This window comes from Anolis sagrei, chromosome X, assembly GCF_037176765.1.
Source record: "Anolis sagrei isolate rAnoSag1 chromosome X, rAnoSag1.mat, whole genome shotgun sequence".
Lineage (NCBI taxonomy): Eukaryota > Metazoa > Chordata > Lepidosauria > Squamata > Dactyloidae > Anolis > Anolis sagrei.
In genome coordinates this window covers 55,409,385-55,434,729 of record NC_090034.1, presented here as the reverse complement: position 1 = coordinate 55,434,729, position 25,345 = coordinate 55,409,385, and the positions used below count along the sequence as shown (strand labels likewise).

Sequence of the window (25,345 nt, the reverse complement as noted above, 5' to 3'; positions counted from 1 at the left end):
AGTCCAGTGGAGTCTCCTTCTTTGGTTTTTGAACTGAGGCTGAATGGCCATCTGTCAGGAGGGGTCGGATTATGTTCTCCTTCATAGCCGAAGAAGCTTGGTCTAGATATCCTTTGGGGGTCCCTTCCAAGTCTAGCCAAGTATAGACTGCCTGGGAGTCTAGTGGAGTATCCTTCTCTGGAGGTTTTTGAACTGAGGCTGGATGGCCATCTGTCAGGAGAGGTTGGATTGTGTTGCCCTTCATGACCAAAAGGGGTTAGACTAGATGCCCTTTGGGGGTCCCTTCCAAGTCTAGCCAAGTATAGACTGCCTGGGAGTCCAGTGGAGTCTCCTTCTCTGGAGGTTTTTGAGCTGAGGCTGGAAGACTATCTGTCAGGAGGGATTGGATTGTGTTCTCCTTCATGGCCAAAGGGGGTTGGCCTAGATGCCCTTTGGGAATGTGTTCCAACTCTAGCCAAGTATAGACTGCCTGGGAATCCAGTGGAGTCTCCTTCTCCGGAGGTTTTGAATTGAGGCTGGATGGCTGTCTGTCAGTAGGCCTAGAAGCCACACACAATGTTGTGACGTTCTTCCAATTTCCCCCTCTTAGCACAGTGTCTGGGGGGGGGGGGGGGTTGTTTTGTTTTGTTTTGGTTTTTTTGCATCTTTTCAAGAAATTGTGCCTTTTCTCCCCCCAAAAGATTATCATTCAAATGCAAAGAGAGGGCTTTCTTTCTTTCTCCCACTGTTGTGGAGCAAGGAATCGATGCGGAGATTTCGCAGTCCATTCACACTGCTTTCGGGCTCCAAAAACATTGCATTTAAGGGAATGGCAGCCAGCTCCTCCTTCTCTTCTCCTCCTTCTTTTCTTCCCTACCCAATTTTGGATTAAAACATTAATTTGGTGACTGGCAAGAAGCTTCAAGGAGGCGGCTGCAGGCTTTATATTCTTGACTTAACCTCCCTTTTCACTCTGGGGATTGTCTCTGTTTCGGTTAAGTCGCAGCTTCTTATCTGACTCAAAAGGCTTCGGCGGCACCTGAGGATTTATTCACTACTCCTTCCATTCTGTCAAAGTGAAGTATTAAACAAAAAAGAAATACCTTTGGTAAAAGAAAGCCGCTCACAGGAGCCTTTTTGTATTCAAATTGCAAGGGCCCATTTTACGATCAAGACAGGGATGGGTCCCGTGAGGTCCACAGGACACATAAGGCCCGTAGATACTACTCTTGTGGCCCTCCCCAGTCCTCCAAAAAGCCCATTCTCATTAAAAGAACATTTTCAATAGGATTTTTGAGCTTTTTTTTGCTCCACATTCATAGAAGCCTAGAGTTCGAAGAGATTCCCAAGGGCCATCCAGTCCAACCCCCTACTTCTGTGCAGGCCCTCCTGAGAAATGGCCATCTGTGCTCTGCTTAAATAATAACAATATAATAATCATAATAATACTTTATTTATAACTCGCCCTATCTTCCCAAGGGTACTATGTGACAAAATTTGAAAAAAAAATCTATTTCTGGGTTAAATGTATTATTTCCTGTTTAATTGTGAGGAAAATACTTTGAAAGTAGTTGTTTTACTTTGTGGCTGCCAAAAACGAGGTTGTCTTGGTTGAGTCTCTTTGAGATATTTATTGACAAACTATCGCAAAATGTGGCGTAAAGTTTATTTATTTATTTATTTATTGTGTTAGAAGCAAATTGGGGGTACAGTTGTAATGTATTTTTCTAAAAAAAAACCACTCACACAAAGTTAAAAAACTTGGCATTATACTAGATTTCCTTTGACCAGAAGCTGGCCACTTGGAGTGCCTATGGTGTGGCTGTGAGAAGGTCCTCCCTTGTGCATGTGGCAGGGCTCAGGCCGCATTGTAGTAGGTGGTCTGTGGTTTGCTCACCTCTGCACTCGCATGTCACGAACTCCACTTTGTAGCCCCATTTCTTAAGGTTAGCTCTGCATCTCGTACCAGAGCGCAGTCTGTTCAGCACCTTCCGCATCACCCAGCGAAGTGTGTGCAGGAGGCAATCTCTCATCTAGTATCTGCCATGGATTGAGGTTCCAGATTTTAGCCTGCCATTTTTGGACTCTCACTAGCTGAGATGTTCCTGTGAGTAGCTCTGTAGATTTTAGGAAGCTGTTTCTTGATTTAAGGCATTGGCATCCTGGCTGATTTCCAAACAGAGGATGGGCCGGAGATGTCAGTGCCTTGGTCCTTTCATTACAGGTGGCTACTTCATGACAGATGTCAGTTGGTGCCATACCTGCTAAACAGTATAATTCCTCCAATGATGTAGGACGTAGGCATCCTGTGATAATGCGGCATGTCTCATAAGAGCCACACCCACTGTTTTAATGTGGTGCGATGTATTCCACACCGGGCATACGTACTCAGCAGCAGAGTAGCCAAGTGCAAGAGCAGATGCTTTCACTGTATCTGGTTGTGATCCCCAGGTTGTGCCAGTCAGCTTTCGTATGATATTATTTATTTATTATTTATTTATTTAGAACTTTTGTATAGCGGTCTTCTCATCTCAGTGGAGGGACTCAGGCCGGTTTCCAACAATAATATCACAAGCAATCGTTTAAAAACATCACATTCTGTAATACACTAACACATTAAAATACCAAAAATACAATCATATAATTACAATGGCCAAGTCGTCACAATAAAATCGTTGTTCATCACCATCCATCCATATAGCCACAAGTTATTGACTCACTCGTCAAATGCCAGTTTCCAGAGCCAGGTTTTCACCTGTTTTCTAAAAGTCAGGAGAGAAGGGACAGTTCTAATCTCCAGTAGGAGGGAGTTCCAGAGCCGAGGGGCCACCACCGAGAAGGCCCTGTCCCTCGTCCCCACCAGGCGCGCTTGCGAGGCTGGTGGGACCGAGAGCAGGGCCCCTCCAGACGATCTGGTACCCACTTTTTGTTTGATATCCTAGCAGTGCTTCTTGTAAGTCAGAACATGTTCCAGAGTGACTCCCGGGTATTTTGATGTGCTGCAAGGCTCCAGAGGGATTCCTTCCCAGGTAATCCCCAGAGCTTGAGATGCTTGTCTGTTTTAGATGGATTAGGAATCAGCTGGTTTTCTCTGTAATAGGCATTAAAAGGACCTAAAGCTTTGGAGAGTTTGTGTTCAACCATTTCAAAGCTCTTTGCTTGAGCAGTGATGGCAGAATCGTCAGCCTAGATGAAACTCTCTGTCCCTTCTGACAATGGCTGATCATTTGTGTAAATGTTAAACATTTTTTGAGTTCCTGGATCAGAGAAGTGGATGGCGAAAACAGAAGAACGGCCTGCTTCAGGGGAATGCTTGCTCCATCGATGTTTAATATTTCATAGCATTGAACCAAGCAATTAAAGTGGATTCATTCTACAGCACAGATGCACCCCAATTTGTTTTTTTTTCCATTGCTAGAAGCTTTGGAGTCCTTACCAAGAGGCAACTGTAATGCACACCTTTTTTTGGGCCAAATGACAAAGAGTGCACTTTTTGCCACTGCACATTACATTCACCGCAAATACCTTTTTTTTTTGTTCCAGGCTGTTTTTTATTAATTTTTTATTAAGTTTTTTTTTCAATAAAATATTTTTAAAAAATAAATATATTTTTAGGAAAAATAGAAAAAAACAAAAACATAGAAACGTCTAGGAAGGGTGTGAGGAAGGGGGAATTAAAACTTTTAAAAGGCTGGGGGAGGATACGTCCAGGGTAGAAAAAGTAGAGGGGAGGGGATCTGTTAACCTCCAATCCTCTTCATCATGATTTATTGTCCATGGTTCACCTTTCTATCCTTTTTTTTTTTTTGGTCGTGTCAGGAGCGACTTGAGAAACTGCAGGTCGCTTCTGGTGTGAGAAAATTGGCCGTCTGCAAGGACGTTGCCCAGGGGACGCCAGGATATTTTGATATTTTACCACCCTTGTGGGAGGCTTCTCTTATGTCCCCCATGGAGAGCTGGAGCTGATAGAAGGAGCTCATCCGCGCTCTCCCAGGATTCAAACCTCTGACCTGTCAGTCTTCAATCCTGCCGGCACAGGGGTTTAACCCACTGCACCACCGGGGGCTCTCTCCTAATGCTTGTTCTCCTTTTGCTTGATCAGTTCCCTGGGGTAAATGAATCCATCTTCCATACTTCTTTAAATAGCTATATTCATTTATTCTTGTTTCATATAGTGTCCAGTCCGTTTCCTTTTTGGTTTCGTTTTGACTTTTTGCTATCAATTGTGCCAGTCTATCCATGCACATTATTTCTACTATTTTAGTCATCCATTCATTTAACGTGGGCGTTTCATTTAATCTCCAATGTCTTGCATATACAATTCTAGCCACGGTCGTTAAAGAATTAAAAAGGATATATTTATTTATTTCTAAATCAATATATATCAATAATTCCTGATAGGAAGTTCTCGAGTTTCATTTGTAATTTTAACTGTAGAATCTTCTGAATTATTCCATGTATTACTCGCCAAATGTTATTTGCCCTGTTACAGCTCCACTACATGTGAAAGAAGGTACCTATTTCTCTTTTGCATTTCCAGCACTTCGCATTCATGTTTTTATTACTTTTTGCTAGTTTGCTTAGGGTGATGTACCGATTTGTTTCAGGGTTTTTGAAAATGGAGGTATGTGTTAGATTCGAGGAAATACGACATCCCCCCCGCACACCAAAATTGAATGCCTTTTGATGTGTTTCAGGTTGCTATGGGATTCGGCCCGACCTTGTGAACGAAGGCTGGACTTGCTCTCGATGCTCAGCCAACGCATTGGTTGCGGTAAGGAAAACTTTAGCTTGGTGTGAATTTATTTATTTGCATCGTTTTTAGCCCGTTCTTCTCACCCCGGCAGGGGGACTCAGAGCAGCTCACAATGGCAACAATTTGATGCCGCAATACTTACAATTATAAAAGCAGAATAAAATCATACAACACATTAAAACAACATTAATTATCAAATCATAAAGGCATTTCCATGATAACAATCATCGTCTGGTCCAATTCACTGTTCAGGTGCCATTATATCCATTAGCCAAAAGCCTGGTTCCACAACCACGTCTTCAGTTTTCTTCTGAAAGAAAGGAGGGAGGGCGCTGATCTAATTTTGCTGGGGAGCAAATTCCACAGGCGAGGGGTCACCACTGAGAAGGCCCTGTCCTTTGTCCCCACAATCCACGTTTGCTAAGTTGGTGGGACCGAGAGCAGGGCCTACCCGGCAGATCTTAAACTATGAGGCGGAACATAGAGCTAGATACGTTCGGACAAGTAAGCTGAGCTGGAGTCATATAGGGCTTTATAGGCCAAGAATCTCCCCGTTTCCACTCCTGATATTTCTGGAGTTGTTCTTCATCTGATTTCAGGCATGCTTTTGCTCTCAATGAGAGCTAGAAACATAGGTATGCCTTCACTATTTCGCACTTAACATGTTGCGTCAGCGTGCCTGACCCTATGCCCATTGTAAAAACAGAGTTAACAGCATAGTTAAGAAGCCATTCAATGAGAGACTGATCGTCCTGTTTTCCCTTGAAAAATCCATTCTCAAAGGCCTCTTTGAATACAAAAGAGTTTGCCTCGCTAGATATGTTCTTGGCTCTGCTTCAAGGGAGCATCCCACCCCTTTCGCCGCTAATCTGTCTTTCCCTTTCTAGGACTGCTGCCTCTGCAACCTCCGGGGAGGAGCCCTTCAAAAGACCACTGATGGCAGGTACCTTGAAAACGTTCCCAATCCGCAAAACAGACCCAATTTTTAGATGTTATTTTTCCCTGTGCCGATTCTTACAATCCTTTGAGGGGAAAGCAGCAACAATTCCTTCTGTGGGGAAGGAGCAGTCCCAAAAATATCTCTCCCCCACCCCTACTTTTAAGGAAGGAAGGGAAGTGCAACGTTTCTGTTAAGCCCATTTCATGTCATGCTTCACGCTTTGTTACTAAGGAAAATTTCATTAATTTCAGCTACCTTTCTGGGTGGACTGGCCTGCTTTTTGAAATTTCATCAAGCATGGGATGCTTTAATCTGTTGAGGTGTGGTTGTTTTTTTCCTTTTTTACCCTCCGTAATGCTTTGAAAGATTTCAGCAGCTAAGCCGCTTTCTTAATCTTCCCGTGTCTTTGCCACAAATTGCTGTGAAAACGTTATTTGAGGCAGACTGGTTCCTTATTGTATAGAGATGTATACAGGCAGTCCATGGGCTACAAAAACATCCAACTTACAAACGACTCATCGTTACAAACAGAGCTGAGACAACAGGAAGTGAGAGAAATCTACAAATTGGAAGGGAAATTCACTCCTGAAAGTGTTTATTAAAATGATGAAAAGGAGTCTCCACTGAAGCTTTCTCACCAATCCTTGTTTCCACAACAAGCCAATATGTACCTCTTAATAATAATATACTAATATACTTTATTTATATTCCACCCTATCTCCCCAAGGGGACTTGGGACGAATTACAGTACATACATACATACATACATACATACAGTACAGACAATACATAAACAAAGGTAAAGCTTTCCATCTTTTGCCATCTCCGGCATCTGGAGACTGTGCTTGACTCTGGCCATGGGAGGGGGGTGCTGTCATTCCATCTTCCATGCCGAGGAGCTTTGCTGTCCTTAGATGTTCTCCCGATTGAATTGCTGGCATGTCTGCATGGGCACCTTTTATTTTTTCCCCGCCAAAGCAGTACCTATTTATCTACTGACATTGCTGTTTTTGAACTGCTAGGGGGGCAGAAGCTGGACTGACAGTTGGGAGCTAACCTCAACCCAAGCTTGAACTGTCGACCTTTTGATAGGCAAGATTTTCTGCAGCTGCCGGTTTAACCCGCTGTGCTAAAGCACACCCTCTTCTGATTTATAAACAAATTCAACTTAAGAACAGGCCTACAGAACCTTGTCCATAACTTGGGGACTGCCTGTATACTAATATGGCTGCCAGGCTAGTAGCTGCATACATCCAATGACATTTCTTTTTTCTGTGGCTAATATTTCTCAGGTGGGTCCACGTCATCTGTGCGATCGCCGTCCCGGAGGCCCGCTTTGTCAACGTCATTGAGCGTCACCCTGTAGACATCACTGGCATCTTGGAGCAAAGGTGGAAACTGGTAAGGACCCAATTGGGAAGATAACATATTTCATCGCATAATAGTCACAGTTTTTATCTCCCCCCCCCCCATACCAAAAAAGGGATGTGACTATTATGCAATGAAAAAAAGTGGTTTTGATTATTCAGTTTCTGATTTTTTTTAAAAAAAAGTTCCACAGGAGGAAGAGAAGGAGGGATGATCCTTTACTTACTTACTTGGCGATCCCTTGTTGTCTGAATATGGTGGTCCTCCAAGTATAGTGTCTTCGCAGTGGATACGTAGAGGGCTGTAGAGCCCTATTCTTGATCCACATGTTCTTCCATAATGAGGACATCGGTTTCCAGTTGGAAGACGGTCCCATAAGGGTTGGCTTGACACGCCTTCTTTCTCTTAGCATGTTTCTCCCTTCTGCCCTTCATTCATGCCTCTCTGAATTCCCTACTGTTATTGGTCACAGCTGACCTCCAGCTAGAGCGCTCAAGGGCCACGGCTTCCCAGTTCTGAGTGTCAATGCCAGTTTTTAAGGTTGGCTTTAAGCCCATCTTTACATCTCTTTTCCTGTCCACCAAGTTTACCTTTCCTGTTGGGAGGAGAGTAACTGCTTTGGGAGACGGTGATTGGGCATTTGGACCACAGGGTCAGTCCGGTAGAGTTGATGACGTGGGAGCATCGCTTCAGTGCTAGTGGTCTTTGCTTCTTCCAGCACACTGACATTTGTCCGCCTGTCTTCCCAAGAGATTTGCAGGATTTTTCGGAAGCAACGCTGATGGAATTGTTCCAGGAGTTGCGTATGATGTTTGTAGACAGTCCACATTTCTCAGGCATATAACAGGTTTGGGATTACGATAGCTTTATTAACAAGCACTTTGGCCTCTGTCCTCATCCTTAAACATTCTCTGCTTCATTTGGAAGAATGCTGCACTCGCAGAGCTTAGGCAGTGTTGTATTTCAGTGTCAACGTTGACTTTTGTAGAGAGGTGGCTGCCAAGGGAACATAAAAGGTTGACATTTCCTAATGTTACACCATTAAGTTGTATTGCAGAGGGGTTGGCTGGTGCCTGCTGGAAGAGCACTTTGGTTTTCTCAGTGTTCAATGCGAGGCCAAGCTTCTACAAAGGTGTTTAATGTGGCTTGTAGGTCTTCTGAATGTGCACAGACTATGTTATCATCAGCATATTGGAGTTCTATAACTCCAATATGAGTTGGAGTTCTATAACTCAAATGGAGGTCTGTAACTCCAATGTGAGTTGTTGTGACCTTGGTTCTGGCTTTCAGTCCGCTGAGGTTAAATAGCTTGCCATCTGTCCGATATATGATTTCCACTCTGGTGAGAAACTTCCCATCAACAAGATGAAGTATCATAGCAATGAGGATGGAGAATAAGGATGGGGCAATAACACATCCCTGATTGACACCTGATTCCACCTTAAATGGGTCACTTTGGGACCCATTGCTTTCCAAGACTTTTGCCGTCATGGAGGAGCCGCAGGGCATCTCATTTTTTGAAGGATCGTCCAGCCTCAAGTAAACATCTCTGTTTCTGTCTGTTTGGTTTTTTTTAAGCTTCTTTGCCTATGAGAAAGGAGGAGGGAAGATCCATCCTTCCTTCCTTCCTTCCTTCCTTCCTTCCTTCCTTCCCTGAAGACAAGGCAGTTTACAAAAACCTGAAATTGAGCTCCAAATGGCTCTGCAACTATTATGCAAGGAACATAAAAATACCAATTTTGTCACCCAAAAATGGGGGTTTGGCTGTTACACGCTGGCAACCATTATGCGATGAAATACGACCCACAGGTTTGATACAGGCATTCCATGTGTGACGAGGCCTGAGATGCTTCTGAGAGATTTGCGAGGCTTTGGTTTGCCTGGCGAAGGTAGGACGGGGCCATTATTCAACGCCGTGACAGCACCGCATTGATACACGAGCGATAAATTGCGTGGAGCCCGCTCTTTTTATGGATAACCTGACATTTCCCGCTCGCCATCCTCTTCATTACCCACGCTTGTAGCGGCAAATTAAAACATCCTCTCCTTACATGGGACTCGCTTGTACTGCTTAATGGGCCTCCCCAGAGGAATCCGTGAAGTCCTCTCCAGCTGCTGGGGCAGCTTTCCGGCAGCTCTTCCTTCTGCTATCATGTTTGTATAGTGTTGCTTTCTGCTAATTGGTGGGAAGCAGAGGGTTCCGCCTAGAATCCTAGACTTGGAAGAGACCCCAAGGGCCAACCTCATTCTGTCAGGCAGGAAGACACAATCCAAGCCCTCCCAACAGATGGCCATCCAGGCTCTGCTTAAAAGCCTCCTGAGAAGGAGACTCGACTACGCTTTGAGGCGGCATATTCTATTGGGTTGCAATGAGAAGCAGTCTGAAGAACTATATCTACATTTCCAGCCCTGATTGTTGTAGGAAAGAATAGGGACCAACCAATGGGGTTTCAAATGCCAAAGATGCCCAAATGGGAACTAGAAAATGCACAGGCCTGGCAGTCTCTTAGGAAGCATGCTTAGCTTTTTAATATACTCTTTTATTTTAGCTTTTAGCCTAATGATTTGAATGTATTACGCTTTTATCAGACTGTACCCAATTCTCCATACGCTGGTCTGTGACTGTAATAATGAAAGATTTGAGGTGGAGATTTGCAGCAGGTTCAGATTTAGTTGTGTTCAATAACAGATGCTATACACACACACACACACACAAGCTTGGATACCCAGCATTGCCCGGGTTATTTGAAAAACTCAGTTTTTTTAATTGTACAGAATCCGTAAGGTTGTGGGTGAACGCCAACTCTCATCATGCCAGGTTAATAATAATAATAATAATAATAATAATAATACTTTATTTATACCCCGCTACCATCTGCCCAAGGGACTCGGTGCGGCTTACATGAGGCCGTGCCCACAATACAATGATACAAGCAATAACAATAACAATACATGCATTTAAAAATAAATCACATAGACCACATAACCCTGAAAAGCTCCACCAGTACTTAAAGTTTGTTATGTCGAGCAAGTTGGCTCTAGATACATCACCAGTGGGGTTCACTGTGCTCTCTGGCTGTAGGGTAAACTACAACTCCCACTATGGTGAGTCAGTCCCCTCAAACCCCTCCAGTAGGTTCAGTTGATCATGGGGGTTCTGTGTGCCAAGTTTGTTTCAGGTCTATCATTGGTAGAGTTCAGCGTGCTCTTAGATTGCCGGTGAACTATACATCCCAGTACCTAGAACTCCTATAAATCATGGTGAATTTTCCCCAAACCTCTCCAGTATGTTCAGTTGCTGATCAATTCCTCTGCTGTGTGCCATAGAAAAGAATAGGAAAGGGTTAAGGGAGAGGCGGTGGGCAGGGTCATGTAAATTCCACACCAATGGAGAGAGTCAGAAACACTGGGATGCCTGTGGTGGAGGAAACACATAAAATCTAGGATGAAATTGTGGCCGAATGAAACCCTTCGCTTGGGTAGTGGGCAGCGTGGTGTTTGTGGACGACATTGGCAGGGCTCTTGGACATGTTTATGTTGCTCACTATAACCTCCAATGTCATTGAAGGGAGGGCCACGGGTGGGTCCTCATAGGTAGGGGTTATAGCTGTTGGTGGAGGCAGGAGCTTGCCTGTGTAAGTGGACAGCCTAGCCACATACACACATCAATATTTACACTTGCATTATGTGTACAGACATATCATCCTGCATGCTTTGTTCATATATCAAGATGATAGGACTACATTGGGTAAACGTTGCCTGTGTGCTACCTAGTAAAAACAAGAGAACTCTTAAATAGTGTATAGATGATGTCTGAAGATCCCTTCCAAAGTATGGGAATGCAGCCATGGTTCCGGCACAAATAGTGGGGCAGGTTTCATCGTTTCTATTGAGGTCAGCTATCAAGGGTGAGACTCGGAGACTCTGAAGGAGTAATTAGATGAAGTCCTTTGATGCGATGACTGATGTTGCTTGTCATTGATGTCTTTTTGTGATGTTTACTCTCTCGTCAGGCTGCCGTTTTTTGATGTAGAGTTTTTCTCCCGTTTGTACATATTTGGATGCATCTGTTTCTGTTTTGGGGCGGGGGGAGCGGGGGAGGAGAAAATACTCCCAAGTTCAGATCTGCCACGAATTGAGCAGCCTGGGCAGCCGGTCAATACCGACGAGATCTCATTATCAAATTGTCAATACCAAAATCCTTCCCGGAGGAGGACCAGGCACTGATATACAGCGCTCCCGATAGCGGCACCCCGAGAGACTCTTTAGGCTCTCCGTCTCGGCCTGAAGGCAGGTTTTCTGCTGCAGAGTTGGTTCCCAGGGAAAGCAGACACAATGCCGTTTGGAATATGGCAGCTACTTTTCGAGTCATAGAAAAGCCTTGTTTTCTACCCTGAGGAAGGTTGCAGCACTGCCCAGGGAAGGAACACTTGGAAATTCTTTGAAGAGAGGATAGAATATATATATATATACACACACACACACATACACACACAATAACAGTGAAAATATGTATGTGTGTATATGGCTGGGATTCCCACTTCCACAGACAGGCTCCCACTTCCACAAACAGTGCTGAAGAGCCACCAAAAGCCCTCCCTTCAGTGACATTAACGTGTAGCCCAACCCCTGCTGATGTCCTCCACTACTGCCCACCACCCAAGGAATGCTTTCATTTGGGGACAATTTCATCCTATATTTTCAGTTTTTCCTCCACCACAGACATCCCACTGTTTCTTACTCCCTCCATTGGTATGGAATTTGCATGATCCCGCCCACTGCCTCTCCCTTAACCCTTTCCTACTCTTTCCAACTCTGTCTGCACAACAAACAGATCAGAACTAATCAGCAACTAAGGAGTCGAGGGGATTGGCTCCACATGATGGAAGTTGTAGTTCACCCTGCATCAAGTCAGAGAACTGCGACCCCCACTGACCAAGAACCTGGACCACATTTGGCCCACAGAACCCCATGACCTAAGAAAAATACTGGAGAGGTTTGGGGGGAATTCACCTTGATTTATAGCCATTGTAGGTGCAGGGATTTATATCTCACCTGTAATCAAAGAACACTCTGGACCTCACCAATGATGGCCCCAGACCTCAATTGGCACACAGAACCACCATGACCAGCTGAAAATCTTGGAGGGGTTGGGGGGAACTCAAAACATGCGAGGGATATGACGTCCTGGGTATGGATGTTTAGGTGTGTAAACCCTTGCTGGCATGGCCAATAATAGGAAAGGATAGGAGGTACAGTCCAAAATAATCCAGGAGATGTCATGCTGGCTTCCATTGGCTTGGAGTGAGGAAAATAAGAATGGGTTTGTTGCGTCAGAGCATGGTGTGTCTTGCCTGGTGCATTCTTTGTCACTTGTACAAGGCCTAAAACAGTGGAAATGCATTCAGCTGGGCATGGATGAGACCTCACCTGTTCTTTTCTTCACTCATGGTGCTTACTTACCTGTCTGAATGTATCTCCTTCTATGAGCCTACAAGAGCTTTAAGATTGGATGGGGAGGCCCTGTTCTCTGTCCCAGCCTCCTCACAAGCGCGTTTGGTTGGGACAAGAGACAAGGCCTTCTCAGTGGTGGCCCCTCGGCTGTGGAACTCCCTCCCTAGTGACATCAGGCAGGCCCCATCCCTCCTGGTTTTTAGAAAGAGAATTAAGACCTGGCTTTTTACGCAGGCATTTGGTAAATAGGAAACTACAGAATAAGCTTGAATAATGGACTATGGATTTTGGAAAACAATTTGGACATGAGATCATCACTTGGAATTTTATATGTGGTTTTTAGGGTTACGACTTTTAATTGTTTATATGCTTAGATTATTTATGTATTTATGATACGTTGTTTTATTGTTTACCTGTCCACCCTGAGTCTCCTCTCGGGTCAAGAAAGGCGGGATAGAAATGAAGTAGATAAATAGATAAGCTACCTCAGAACATGGAGGATTGTTGCAATTTCTGCTGCGATGCTGACCCAGGCCTCTCCCTGCTTGCTCCCTTCCTTCTCAGAAATGTGTCTACTGCCGGAAGTGGATGAAGAAGGTCTCGGGCGCCTGCATCCAATGCTCCTACGAGCACTGCTCCACTTCCTTCCACGTCACTTGCGCCCACGCTGCCGGTGTGCCCATTGAGCCGGACGACTGGCCATACGCTGTGTCCATCACCTGCTTCAAACACAAAGCAGCCAACCACGTTGTAAGTGCCCGCCCCCCGTCCCCATCTCCCTCCTTGTACACCTTTATCCTCAAACTTGCAGTGCAAAACCAAAACTTTCTCTTTTCAGATTCCCTTCTCCAGGGAGGTGTCCCTGGGCCAGACGGTGATCACCAAGTGCCGCAACGGGCTCTACTACCGGTGCAAAGTGATCGGCGTCACGACGCAGACCTTTTACGAAGTCAATTTCGAGGATGGTTCCTATAGTGACAATGTTTACCCAGAGAACATTATTGTAAGTAGCAGACATGGTTAAGAGAGAAGTAGGCTTCTCAAACCTTTCTACTTGGGATATTTGTTGGCCTGAGAAATTTTTACGTGACCCAGGATATATAAGTATATGAAATAGGCATATAAAAATCAAATATTTACTGACAGCAAATCAGGTATTTGCAAGGCTTGCCAAAAAGGATGATCTTCTGCAGAGTTCTCTGTAAACACTGCAGAATGGATTCATATCAATGCCTATTTATTTATCGTGTCAGAAGTGAATTAAGAAAACAGTTATAATATATAAAAAACCACAAACAGAGTTAAATACTTGGCATTATACTAAATGTCCTTTGACCATAAGCTGGCCACTTGGAGTGCCTCTGGTGTCACTGTGAGAAGGTCCTCCATTGTGCATGTGGCAGGGTTCAGGCTGCATTGCAGTAAGTGGTCTGTGGTTTGCTCTTCTCCGCACTCGCCTGTCGTGAGCTCCACTTTGTAGGCCCATTTCTTAAGGTTGGCTCTGCATCTCATGGTACCAAAGCACAGTCTGTTCAGCACCTTCCAAGTCACCCAGTCTTCTGTGTGCCCAGGAGGGAGTCTCTCATTCAGTATCAGCCACTGATTGAGGTTCCAGGTTTTCACCTGCCACTTTTGGACTCTCGCTTGCTGAGGTGTTCCTGCGAGTATCTCTGTAGATCTTAGGAAGCTATTTCTAGATTTAAGGCATTGGCATGCTGGCTGATATCCGAACAGTGGATGGACTAGAGATGTCACTGTCTTGGTACTTTCATTAAAGGCTGCTACTTCCCAACGGATGTCAAGTGGTGCAGTACCAGCTAAACAGTATAATTTCTCCAGCGGTGTAGGGCGTAGGCATCCTGTGATAATGTGGCATTTCTCGTTAAAGCCACATCCACTGTTTTAATGTGGTGAGATGTATTCCACAGTGGCCTTGCGTACTCAGCAGCAGAACGACAAAGCACAAGGACAGATATCTTCACTGTGTCTGGTTGTGATCCCCAGGTTGTGCCAGTCAGCTTTCATTTTATATTTTTTTCTAGCACCCACCTTTTGCTTGATATTCAAGCAGTGCTTCTTGTAAGTCAGAGCACGGTTCAGAGTGATTTCCAGATTTTTTGGTGTTCTGCAATACTCCAGTGGGATTCCTTCCCAGGTAATCCCCAGAGCTTGAGATGCTTGTCTTTTTTTAAGATGTAAAGCACAAATCTGTGTTTTAGATAGATTAGGAAGAAGCTGTTTTTCCCTGTAATAGGCAGTAAGAGCACCTAGTGCTTCAGTGTGCTTCTTTTCGACCATTTCAAAGCTCCCTGCTTGAGTGGTGATGGCACAATCATCAGCATAGATTTAACACTCTCTGTCCCTTCTGGCAGTGGCTGATCATTTGTGTAATGTTGAACATTGATGGAGCAACCTTGCTCCCCTGGGGCAGGCCATTCTTGCAGTATGTCAATGCCTAAAATAGCCACTAGGTGGCATTCAGAAAACTTTATTGTTGTCATATTTTTTCAGGACCCTAACATTGAGTGAAGGGGAGCCTGTTTGAGGTTGGGACCCACAGTTTATAAAACGCAGGGCTCTATAGTATACAGTACAGAAGAGATAGACCGTGATGGCTCAAAGAGTGGGAAGAGAAAGGGCCAAATGGGTCTCTGGGCAGACTTCCCTCCCTCTGTCATTCTGATTGTGTCTCTGATTACCTTTTCAGAGCAGAGACTGCCTCAAGCTGGGACCGCCGGCGGAGGGAGAGTTGGTCAGACTGCACTTGACCGACGACATGGTTTACCGTGCCAAGTTCATTACCGCCCACATCAGCCAGATCTTCCAGGTGAGACATCCAGCGAATGACAGAAAACTGGGCCTGAAACTGAAAATTGCACTGATGTTATTTCCTGGAAGAAGGCTCAAAATATTGGTGATGCCTGTGCTTTGAAAGGACAGGTTTGTGAGCAAATAGTCTATCCATTAGTTGACACGGATAACACGAATTATATAATAATGATGATGATGATGATGATGATAATAATAATAATACATAAAAACAAATAAGCTGTCCTATTTAAAAATGTTTCAGGCATAGCTGAACATAGTTAACAAGCCCTTCTCTTGATAGCCAAATATGTAAGAACTAACAAAAAGGAAGGTTGCTTGAGCCCTTTCCTCCTTTGTTTTGCAGGTCGAGTTTGAAGATGGTGCTCAGCTAATGGTCAAGCGAGGCGAGATCTACACTTTGGATGAAGACCTTCCCAAGAGAGTCAAGTCACGACTGGTAGGCACCCATATTTCATCGTATAATTGTTGCCACCACATAATACTCGTACCCTCATTTTTTTGGAGTGCCAAAAACTGTATTTTTGTTTTCCTCACACAAGAGTTGCACCCCCTTTTGAGGCTGATTTTTCCTTCCTTCTTTCTCGAAGGCAAAGCAGTGTAAAAACTACAAAATGAAGGTCTGTGAAGCTCCACTTTTCTCTCCTCCCTCCTCCCTCTTTCTTTCAAGGCCTTAAGGAAGTTTAGAAAACCTGAAATGGAGTTCTTTGGAGGAAGGAAGGATGACTCAAGTTCCAGAAACCTCCATTTCTGGTTTTTTAAAACTTCCTTGGAGGAAGGAGAGAAGAGTGAAACGTTAGAGACCTCCATTTTATAGTTTCAGAACTGCCTTGCCTTCAGAGACTGTTTGACACTGGATCATCCCTCCTCCTCATCCCCTTTTGGGGGTAAAACTTTTTTTTTTAAAAGCAAGAACAGCAGAAACTGGAGAATAAAGACAGGTTTTTTCCTCCTGTAATAGTTGCAGACCCCTTTTTTTGATGAAGAAGAAGAGTACGACTATTATGTGAGGAAATACAATATTTTGAGGCCTGCTCTTTGGAAATTTGGAGCTCTGAATGTCAAAGATTGGGTCCTTTTCTGGCTATTTTTAACTTTAAAAAGATGGAGGTCATTAAAAGATAGGACTTAGAACAGTTGTCACTTAGAATATTCATGTCATTCACTGCACTGCACCGGATAGATGGCCTATAGAGCCATTTCTCGGAGGGAAGGGAAGGATGACAATGGGGAATCCTATGGAATTGGGTACAGAAGACTGCTGCTGGTGTTGTTTCATCTAGGCTTGAATTCTTTGCTCCAAATGTGTTGCTGTGGGTTTAGTCTTCTCTGGAAAGAACATGCCAAGACGCACAAGGGTTGAAGATACCATACATCCTTGTTGTTCGGAATACAAGAAACTAACACTACTGCCCATCTATATAGAGCAGGCATGGGCAAACTTTCTAACTTGGGGGCTGCATGGCAGGCCAGAGTGGAGTGGGTGCACCCTCCTTGCCCTTTCCTCCCTTTCTCTTCTCTTTTGGAGGCAGAAAGTGAAGGAAAGATGGGAAACATTTGGATCCAAACAGGGTTGGCCTTGGTCAGGATGAGATGGAGGACAGGAGAGAAAAAGTGTATCCATTAGATCCTGAATTGCCTACTCCTGATATAGAATCCTAAAGCTGGAAGGGCCACCCAGTCCAACCCCATGCCATACAAGAAGGTACAATCAAACAGGTGGGAGGGAGGCAAGAGAGAAGGAAGGAAAGACAAAAGGGAAGGAAAGAAGGAAGGAAGGAAGGAAGGAAGGAAGGAAGGAAGGAAGGAAGGAAGGAAGGGAGGGAGGGAGGGAGGGGGAGAGAGAAGAATGGAAGGGTGGGAGGGGAGGTAATGCAAGAGAGAAGGAATGAAAGACAAGGGAAAGAAGGAAGAAAAAGGGAAAGAAAGACAAAATGGTGAGAAGGAAGGAAGGAGAAAGGAAAGGTGGGAGGAAAAAGAGATGGAAGGAAGGAAGAAAGGGGGAAGAGAAGGATGGAATGAAGGAAGGGTGGGGAGGCAAGAGAAGGAGAAAAGGGAAGGAAGGAAGGAAGGAAGGAAGGAAGGAGAAAGAGAGGGAAGGAGGGAGGAATGAGGGAATGAAGGAAGGGGGAAATGGAGGGAGGGAGGGAGGGAGGGAGGGAGGGAGGGAGGGAGGGAAGGAAGGAAGGAAGGGAAAGAGAAGGATGGAAGGGTGGGAGGTGAGGTAAGAGAGGTAAGGCAAGAGAGAAGGAATGAAAGACAAGGGAAAGAAGGAAGAAGGAAAAGGGGAAAGAAAGACAAAATGGTGAGAAGGAAGGAAGGAGAGGAAAGGTGGGAAGGAAAAGAGATGGAAGGAAGGAAGGGGGAAGAGAAGGATGGAATGAAGGAAGAGTGGGGGGAGGCAAGAGAGAAGGAAGGAAAGACAAAAGGAAGGAAGGAAGGAGAAAGAGAGGGAGGAAAGAGGGAATGAAGGAAGGGGAAAATGGAGAGAAGGAAGGAAGGGGAAAGAGAAGGATGGAAGGATGGGAGGGGAGGTAAGGGAGGTAAGGCAATAGAGAAGGAATGAAAGACAAGGCGAGGAAGGAAGAAGGAAAGAGGGAAAGGAAGACAAAATGGTGAGAAGGAAGGAAAGAAAGGAAAGGCGGGAGGAAAAAGAGATGGAAGGAAGGAAGAAAGGGGGAAGAGAAGGATGGAATGAAGGAAGGGTGGGAGGAGGAAAGACAAAAGCGAAGGAAGGAACGAAGGAAGGAAGGGATGGAAGGAAGGAAAGATTAAATGGTGGGAGGGAGGGAAGGAATGAGAAAGAGATAAGGAAGGGAGGGAAGGAAGAAGGAAGGATAGGATGGTGAGAAAGAGGAGGGCCTGAGAAAAGAGCCCAAGGGGCCACACCCATCCTCTGGGCCTGGGTTTACCCATAACCAATATAGAGCCTTAGCTACAATGTCATTGATCACCCAAAAGCCCTGGCGCCTGGTGCCTGCCCTTTCCCACATACCAGAGCCCACCTTCTCCCACCTCAGGGCAATTGACTTTTATGGCTGGTTCACATGTCCTTGGAGCATCCTGTCCTCCCTTTTGGCCATAGGCCATGTGCTCTATGTCAGTACCAGGGTGGAGTGGGCGCTGGTAGTTGCATGGCATGAGTGATCATGAAAGCTGGCCCCAAACAACCCTCAACTATAATTTTATAGATTCGCAGCAAACAATAGAGGAAGGAGGAAGGCGAGAAGAGTGGAGCTCCAGAGACCTCCACTTGGAGAGAATAAAGCTGATTGCTGATCCAGTCCTTTAAAAATATATATAAAAATAACCCAGCTCCTTTGTGGTGCATACTTTTGTCCTTTGAAAAGTAATATAAAAAAAAATACAGCGCGCTCTTCCTCTCCGGATCCAAATGGGAACAGAATAGCTTGAGCCAGTCGTTTGCACCGAGGTGGGTTTGCTGCTGCAGAGGTCAATTGGTTTTTTGGCAGGAGTTCAGGTGGAATAATATATGGTCCCGCAGTCCGATGAGACATTGCACAAGTGGAAGTCAGGGAGGAAAGGGTTATGCAAATTCACCAGACCGGGCTGGATCTGTTTTTAAAAAGAAATACCCGTCTGCCTTTTGGAAGAACACACAACGCCCCGCTGAGTGGCATCAAAGCCTAGAAAGCTTACCTCCTCCTGAGTTAGAGGCGCAGTGTTGCCTCCCTTGAATAGCAACAGCTCTCCAGGGTTTCAGTCTTGACTTGGAGATGCCAGGAAGTGATCGGAAACAATTGTCCAGGTTTATATGGCTTTCTTTACAAAATACAAGCGCAATCCCAGCCCCTGTGGTTTAACAGGAACACAGGACGCTCTTTATTTCAGGAAGAGGTCCTCTCTAGTCTTCCTTGGATAGGCGAGGGATTGAGCCTGTACCTTTTTTGTGTTCTGTCCCAAAAACTGCTCCTTTCCTTAATGCATTGTTTTCTGGAGTCAGCGTTTGATCCCATGGACTGGTGGAGGAAAAGGGACTGGTCTCTTTTGAGAAATTCAGAGTGGTCAGCAGAGAAGATCTGTCATGAATAACTTTTCAATAACTTTAAAGCATTGCTTCTTTTTATCGCAATTTTTTATTGCAAAAAGAAGCATTCTTGTCATTGTTGGGGAGAGGAAAACCAGTTGTTTTAAAAATATCTCTTTTTATAAGGGGGAAAGGTTACGTGGGATACTGTTCAAGGAGCTCTACTGGCTGCCATTAATTTACCGGACCCAATTCAAGGTGCAGGTTCTTACCTACAAAGCCCTGAATGGTTTGGGTCCCGCCTACCTGTATGACCGCATCTCTATATATGAACCCACACGATCCCTTCAATCATCCGGAGAGGCCCTGCTCTCGATCCCACCAGCATCGCAGGCGCGGTTGGTGGGGACGAGAGAGAGGGCCTTTTCAGTGGTGGCCCCTCGACTCTGGAACTCACTCTCTAAAGACATCAGACAGGCCCCAACTTTGGCAGTCTTTAGGAGGAGCTTGATGACATGGTTGTTCCAGTGTGCCTTCCCAGAATAATTGATTCCATAGCACCTTGTCCTCCAAAGCACTTTATATTTTTTAGGTCTGCTCGTATGCCCTTCCACAAACGCCACTATCACCTTCTCGTCCATGTCCCAGCATTACTTCCAATTTTAATTTTACATTTGGCCTTCCCACTGTTTTAATTGTGTGTTGTCTTATTGATAATGTTGTATATTTTATTGTCTATGTTTTATTTTAATTTGCTTGTACTGTTGTTATTGTTTGTATTGTTGTATTCGGGCTCTGCCTCATGTAAGCCACACTGAGTCCCTTGGGGAGATGGTAGCAGGGTACAAATAAAGTGTTGTTGTTGTTGTTATTATTATTATTATTCTGTTGTTTGTGTTGAATGACAGATACTTCCTTTCAGTTCATAAAATCATAGAATCATAGAGTTGGAAGAGACCTCATGGGCCATCCAGTCCAACCCCCTGCCAAGAAGCAGGAATATTGCACCCCTGATAGATGGCCATCCAGCCTCTGTTTAAAAGCTTCCAAAGAAGGAGCCTCCACCACACACCACTACAGTTAATGCACTGTAATAAATGAAACCACTGCAACATGTCCTGCATGGGATTCAGTATATATAATATGTCTATTGGGGGCGGGGGGCATTGGACAATTACATTTGGAGGAGTTGGGCATTTTATCTTTGCTATGCTATGGATGGAGCAGACCTCAATTTCAGTAATATACTTTTTTTATATTCCACTCTATCTCCTCGAGGGGACTCAGGGCGGATTACAACGTACACAGATAGGCCAACATTCAGTGTCTTTAATACAGTGGAATAATAATCACATACAAATGACACAGAACAAATATTTATTTATTTATTTATTTTATTTACAGCTTTTATATTCCGCCCTTCTCACCCTGCAGGGGATTCAGGGCGGATTACAGTGTACACATATATGGCAAACATTCAATGCCAATTTTGACATACAACATATACAGACATACACAGAGGCTATTTAACTTTCTGGCCGCCAGGGGAGCTGTTGCTTTCATCGTCCATTTGCGACACTTGATGAAGTACTTCCGCATTCCCCACATGCTTTTGCTGGAGTGCTTTGCTGGAGTCTTTTTTATGGCCTCATAAATTAGTTAATTTAGCCTCCCCACACAAGGTGGTACCTAATTTTCCTACTTGACAGATGCAACTGTCTTTCGGGTTGCAAAGGTCGACAACAGGCTACACAATTGGTTGGAAGCCCACTCCAACCCGGGCTGGCTTCAAACTCATGACCTTTTGGTCAGAGTGATCTTAATGCAGCTGACACTCAGCCAGCTGCGCCACAATCCCGGTAAAGGCCTCCCTTTTCATCTCCAGCTTTCTGGAGGCAGTACTCAACTTTGGCCATGGGGAGGTGCTCTTGTTCCATTTCCAAACTGTTGTATGTAGACACCTCCTGGACATGTTTTACCAGCCTGGCTGCATGAGCGCTTTTATTACCTTCCCGCCGAAGCAGTAGCTATTGATGTTTTCGAACTGCTAGGTTGGTAGGAGCTAGAGCTAACAGCAGGAGCTCACCCCAATCTGCGACTTTGAACTGCCAACCTTTAGATCAGCAGGTTTAACTCACTGCACCACCCGCGCCCCTTAATTGCAGAAAATGATTGAAGAGCGTTTCCAGCCGTAGCCTTCTTTTCGGGGTTGTTTTCGGGGTGGTGGGGGGGCAATATTGCATGGCATTTCTGGTCTTCCTGTGTGCTGTGTCTGCTTTTCACACAGTTGTTGTTTTCCTCTTCTAGTCCCTCTGCACTGGGGAAGAGCGGCCCTCGGGAGACAACTTGAAGGTGGCTAAGCGGCCCCGTGTGGGACCCGCTAAGGCCCCCGAGGAGAGCGGCCCCAGCCCTGACTACCTAGCCATCATGGAGACCCTGCTACAGGCCCCCTTCCGGCCCAGCACCCCGAGTGGCACACCTTTCTGAGACGGACCACGACTTCACCGAAAACAACCGGACGAGCCACGTTTTCAAACTTCCTGTCCACCTCTCGCAGGAGAGAACTTAAGCGGGACAAAAGCCGTGCGGAGCGAGAGACGTCCTCGCCCCTGGTGCAATAATAATAACAACATGCGGATTTCATCCACTTCTTCCTTTTCTCGTTTTGGGGCCCTGGAGACATTTTCTGGCCTACCTCTGTTCTTCCTGTTGATGAATTTTCAAAGTGGGCACACACAACCTTGGACGTTCCCGAAGGATCTGTACAAAAGAGGAACCGTTTTGTGTTTTCGTTGGTTTGATTTTTCTCAACCCCCTTTCCCCTGTTGGTAAAACCTTCCAAATGTGCAACTGTAACTGCATTTTCTTCCATCCACCGCTCACTCTCCCTGCCAGTTAAATGCATAAATATATATATATATTTCCTTTACCTTCTCTTTGAGGAAAAAAGGTGCTATTTCCTGACTACTGAAGCAGCCTTTTTTGGCTTTGAAATTCACCATTTGTGTATGTATGTATGATATATACATATAGATATTTAAAATTGCCTTTGGAATTTTCTATATTGAGGAGAAGAATCAAAAACAGTTGTGTTTTATAAAATAAGAATAAGCAAAAAATATTCAAACAAAAGAAGGAACAAAGCATTTCCTCCGCACCCTGGAAATATACCCCCAAACATGAATGAATGTTCCTTTTTCTGACATTTTAAAAAATCAAAATGGTAACATGGGCCATTGGTCGGGAGCGATGGGAGGTGTAGTCCTGAGCCATAAGGCATTCCCATGCGTCGGCCAAGAAAGGAAGCAGTCTTGTCATTGTTGGGGAGAAGAAAACAAGTTGTTTTTAAAAAATACCTCTTTTTATTGGGGCTAAAGTTATGGGGGATACTGTTGTGTTTGTGTTGAACGGCGGATGTTTCCTTTCAGTGAATGCATTGTAATAAATGAAACCACCGCAACATGTCCTGCATGGGATTCAGTATATATAATTTGTCTGTTGGGGGGGTCACTGGAAAATTACATTTGGAGAGGCTGGACGTTTTATCTTTTGCAGGGAATGCTGTGGATGGAGCAGACCATGATTTCAGTAATATACTTTATTTATATTCCACTCTAGTTCCCCCAGGGACTTGGGGCGGATTACAGAACACATAGATGGCAAACATTCAATGTCATTATACAATTCACAAGGACAGACAATACATAAACAGAGGTAAAGGCTTTCCCCATCTTTTCCATTTCTGACATCTGGAGGCTGTGCTCGACTCTGGCTATAGGGAGATGCTGTCGCTCCATCTTCTATGCTGAGGAGCTTTCTTGTCTGTATTATTATTATTATTATTATTATTATCTTTATTATCTTTATTATCTTTATTTGTACCCCGCTAGCATCTCCCGAAGGACTCGATGCGGCTTACAAAGGCCAAGGCCGCAAAACAATGCATAACAAATACACAACTTAAAGCAAATCAAAACAGTTAAAGCAATATCAAAACAACGAAACAGTAAAACAATATACCAACCACAACCTCCTGATTGGATCATCAGCATGTCCTTATATTGGATCATCAGCATGTCCTTATATATCCACTTAAAGCAGTACCCATTTATCTACTCACAGCGTTGTTTTCGATCTGCTAGGTAAGCAAAAGCTGGGCTGACGGCCGGGAGCTCACCCCAACCTGGGCTTGAATCGTCAACCTTTTGATTGGCAAGATTTTCTGCAGGTTAATCCGCTGTGCTAAAGCCCAACCAAGACCTTTGATAAAAGTCCCCCATGATCTTCTTGCAAACAAAGTAGTAGAATATGAGTTGGCCAATGCTACTCTTAGGAGGATTTGTCATTAGGTGAGTGACCGAACCCAAAGGGTGCTTGCTTCTCTCGCAATAGTTCCTCTTTATCATCCTGGAAAGACGGGACTGTTTGGGGTGCCATAAAGAGGGCCTTTCAACATCTTTATTTATGACTTAGAAGGCCCTCAGATCCAGTTTGCAGATGGGACCAAATAGGGAGGGAGAGCGAAGTCTGCAGAAGATAGGATCAGGATCCAAAAGGATCTTCACAGAGGAGAGAACTGATTGACCAAAATTAACAAAGTGGATTTCAGCAAGGAGAAATGTAGCATCTTATGCTTAGGCAGAAAGAATGAAATGCACAGAAACAGGATGGGTGGTGCCTGGTTTGAATACAGTCCATGCGGAAAAGAGCTTGGAGTCCTAGTGGACAACTGGTTTTTAAAGAGAGGCTGGATGGCCATCTGTTGGGGGTGCTTTGATGGTGCTTTTCCTCCCTGGCAGAAGGGACTGGATGGCCTTTGAGAGTCCTTTCTGACTATGATTCTAAGAGTAAGACCTGCAATAGCAGGAAAAGCAGGGGAAAGGCTGAGGAACATTGGGATTCTGTTGAGTTATGGGTGCCACCCGTGACTCTCCATTTGAGGATGACAAACACGGTGAAGGAACTACAAAGCAATATTTAAAGGTGATAAGATAATTGGCTCGCCAAAGTGCTGATCCTTATCCAATTAACTAACTTCAAAAGTTTTCTGCTCCAGCTGAGCGGTTCTTATCTTTATTTACATTTTAACTATTTACAGTTGAACTTACTCGTTACACTGTTGTCATCAAAAGAGAAAGAGTAATGGCGATGGTTGACATATATACATATATGTATTCTTCCTTATCACCTCATTGATTCAAACCCAGCCTGCGGGAGTGACCTGAAGCCTCGCTTCCTCTCTGATCTCTGTGTGCTCGTTGCATTCCGCCTAAGATGAAGACAATGAGCACATGGAGATGGATAGCTAAGCTGCGTTCAGTGTTAGAGGAAAGGGGTGCTTTCACGGTAACAAAAGGCTTGAGGGAATTCAGCCTGGAGCAGAGGCATGGGAGAGGTAATCTGATATGGCCGTTTCCAAATAACTTAACTTAGGAGATCCCTCATAGCCTGAAGATGATGGTCCTCCAAGTGTGGTGTCTTGGTGGGTGCGTAGGTAGCTGTGGAGTCCTATTCTTGACCCGCATGTTCTCCCGCAGTGAGGGCATTGGTTTCCATGTGGAAGGCATGGCTTAACACGCCTTCCTCTTGGTTTCTCCCTTTTGCCCTCCATTCGTGCCTCTTTGAATTCTGCAGCACTGCTGGTCACAGCTGACCTCCAGTTAGAGTATTCAAGTGTCAGGGCTTCCCAGTTCTCGATGTCTATGCCACAGTTTTTAAGGTTGACTTTAAGCCCATCTTTCAATCTCTTTTCCTGTCTACCAACATCCCATTTCCCGTTCTTGTGTTAGGAGTATAGTAACTGTTTTGAGAGACGGTGATCGGGCATTCGGACAGTGTGCAATATGAAAGGGTTCCTGAATTAGTAAACTCAACAAAATAGCCCATTTATATGGAAAACAGAAAATAAATGAATTCAGCGAATAATTATGGAAACTTGTTACACTGTTCAAATTCACAGTAATCGCAAACAATATTCCTCTGCGTGGTCTGTGAAATGCACACATATGGGTTTTCTGCATCTGTGCAGACA

At 44.7% G+C, this 25,345-nt stretch overlaps 1 protein-coding gene across 1 annotated transcript in view; it reads left to right on the top strand.

Annotated features, from left to right (window-relative positions):
* Window positions 1-22,776, top strand: part of KDM4B (lysine demethylase 4B) — a 228,728-nt gene extending 205,952 nt beyond the window's left edge. The window contains exons 15-22 of the mRNA XM_060784971.2: window positions 4,677-4,753; window positions 5,623-5,678; window positions 6,968-7,076; window positions 13,062-13,247; window positions 13,336-13,500; window positions 15,205-15,324; window positions 15,673-15,765; window positions 21,622-22,776. Coding sequence (XP_060640954.2) covers window positions 4,677-4,753; window positions 5,623-5,678; window positions 6,968-7,076; window positions 13,062-13,247; window positions 13,336-13,500; window positions 15,205-15,324; window positions 15,673-15,765; window positions 21,622-21,801 — 986 coding nt within the window. The 3' untranslated portion in view covers window positions 21,802-22,776. The remainder of the gene's footprint in view (window positions 1-4,676; window positions 4,754-5,622; window positions 5,679-6,967; window positions 7,077-13,061; window positions 13,248-13,335; window positions 13,501-15,204; window positions 15,325-15,672; window positions 15,766-21,621) is intronic.
* Window positions 22,777-25,345: the final 2,569 nt, after the last annotated feature.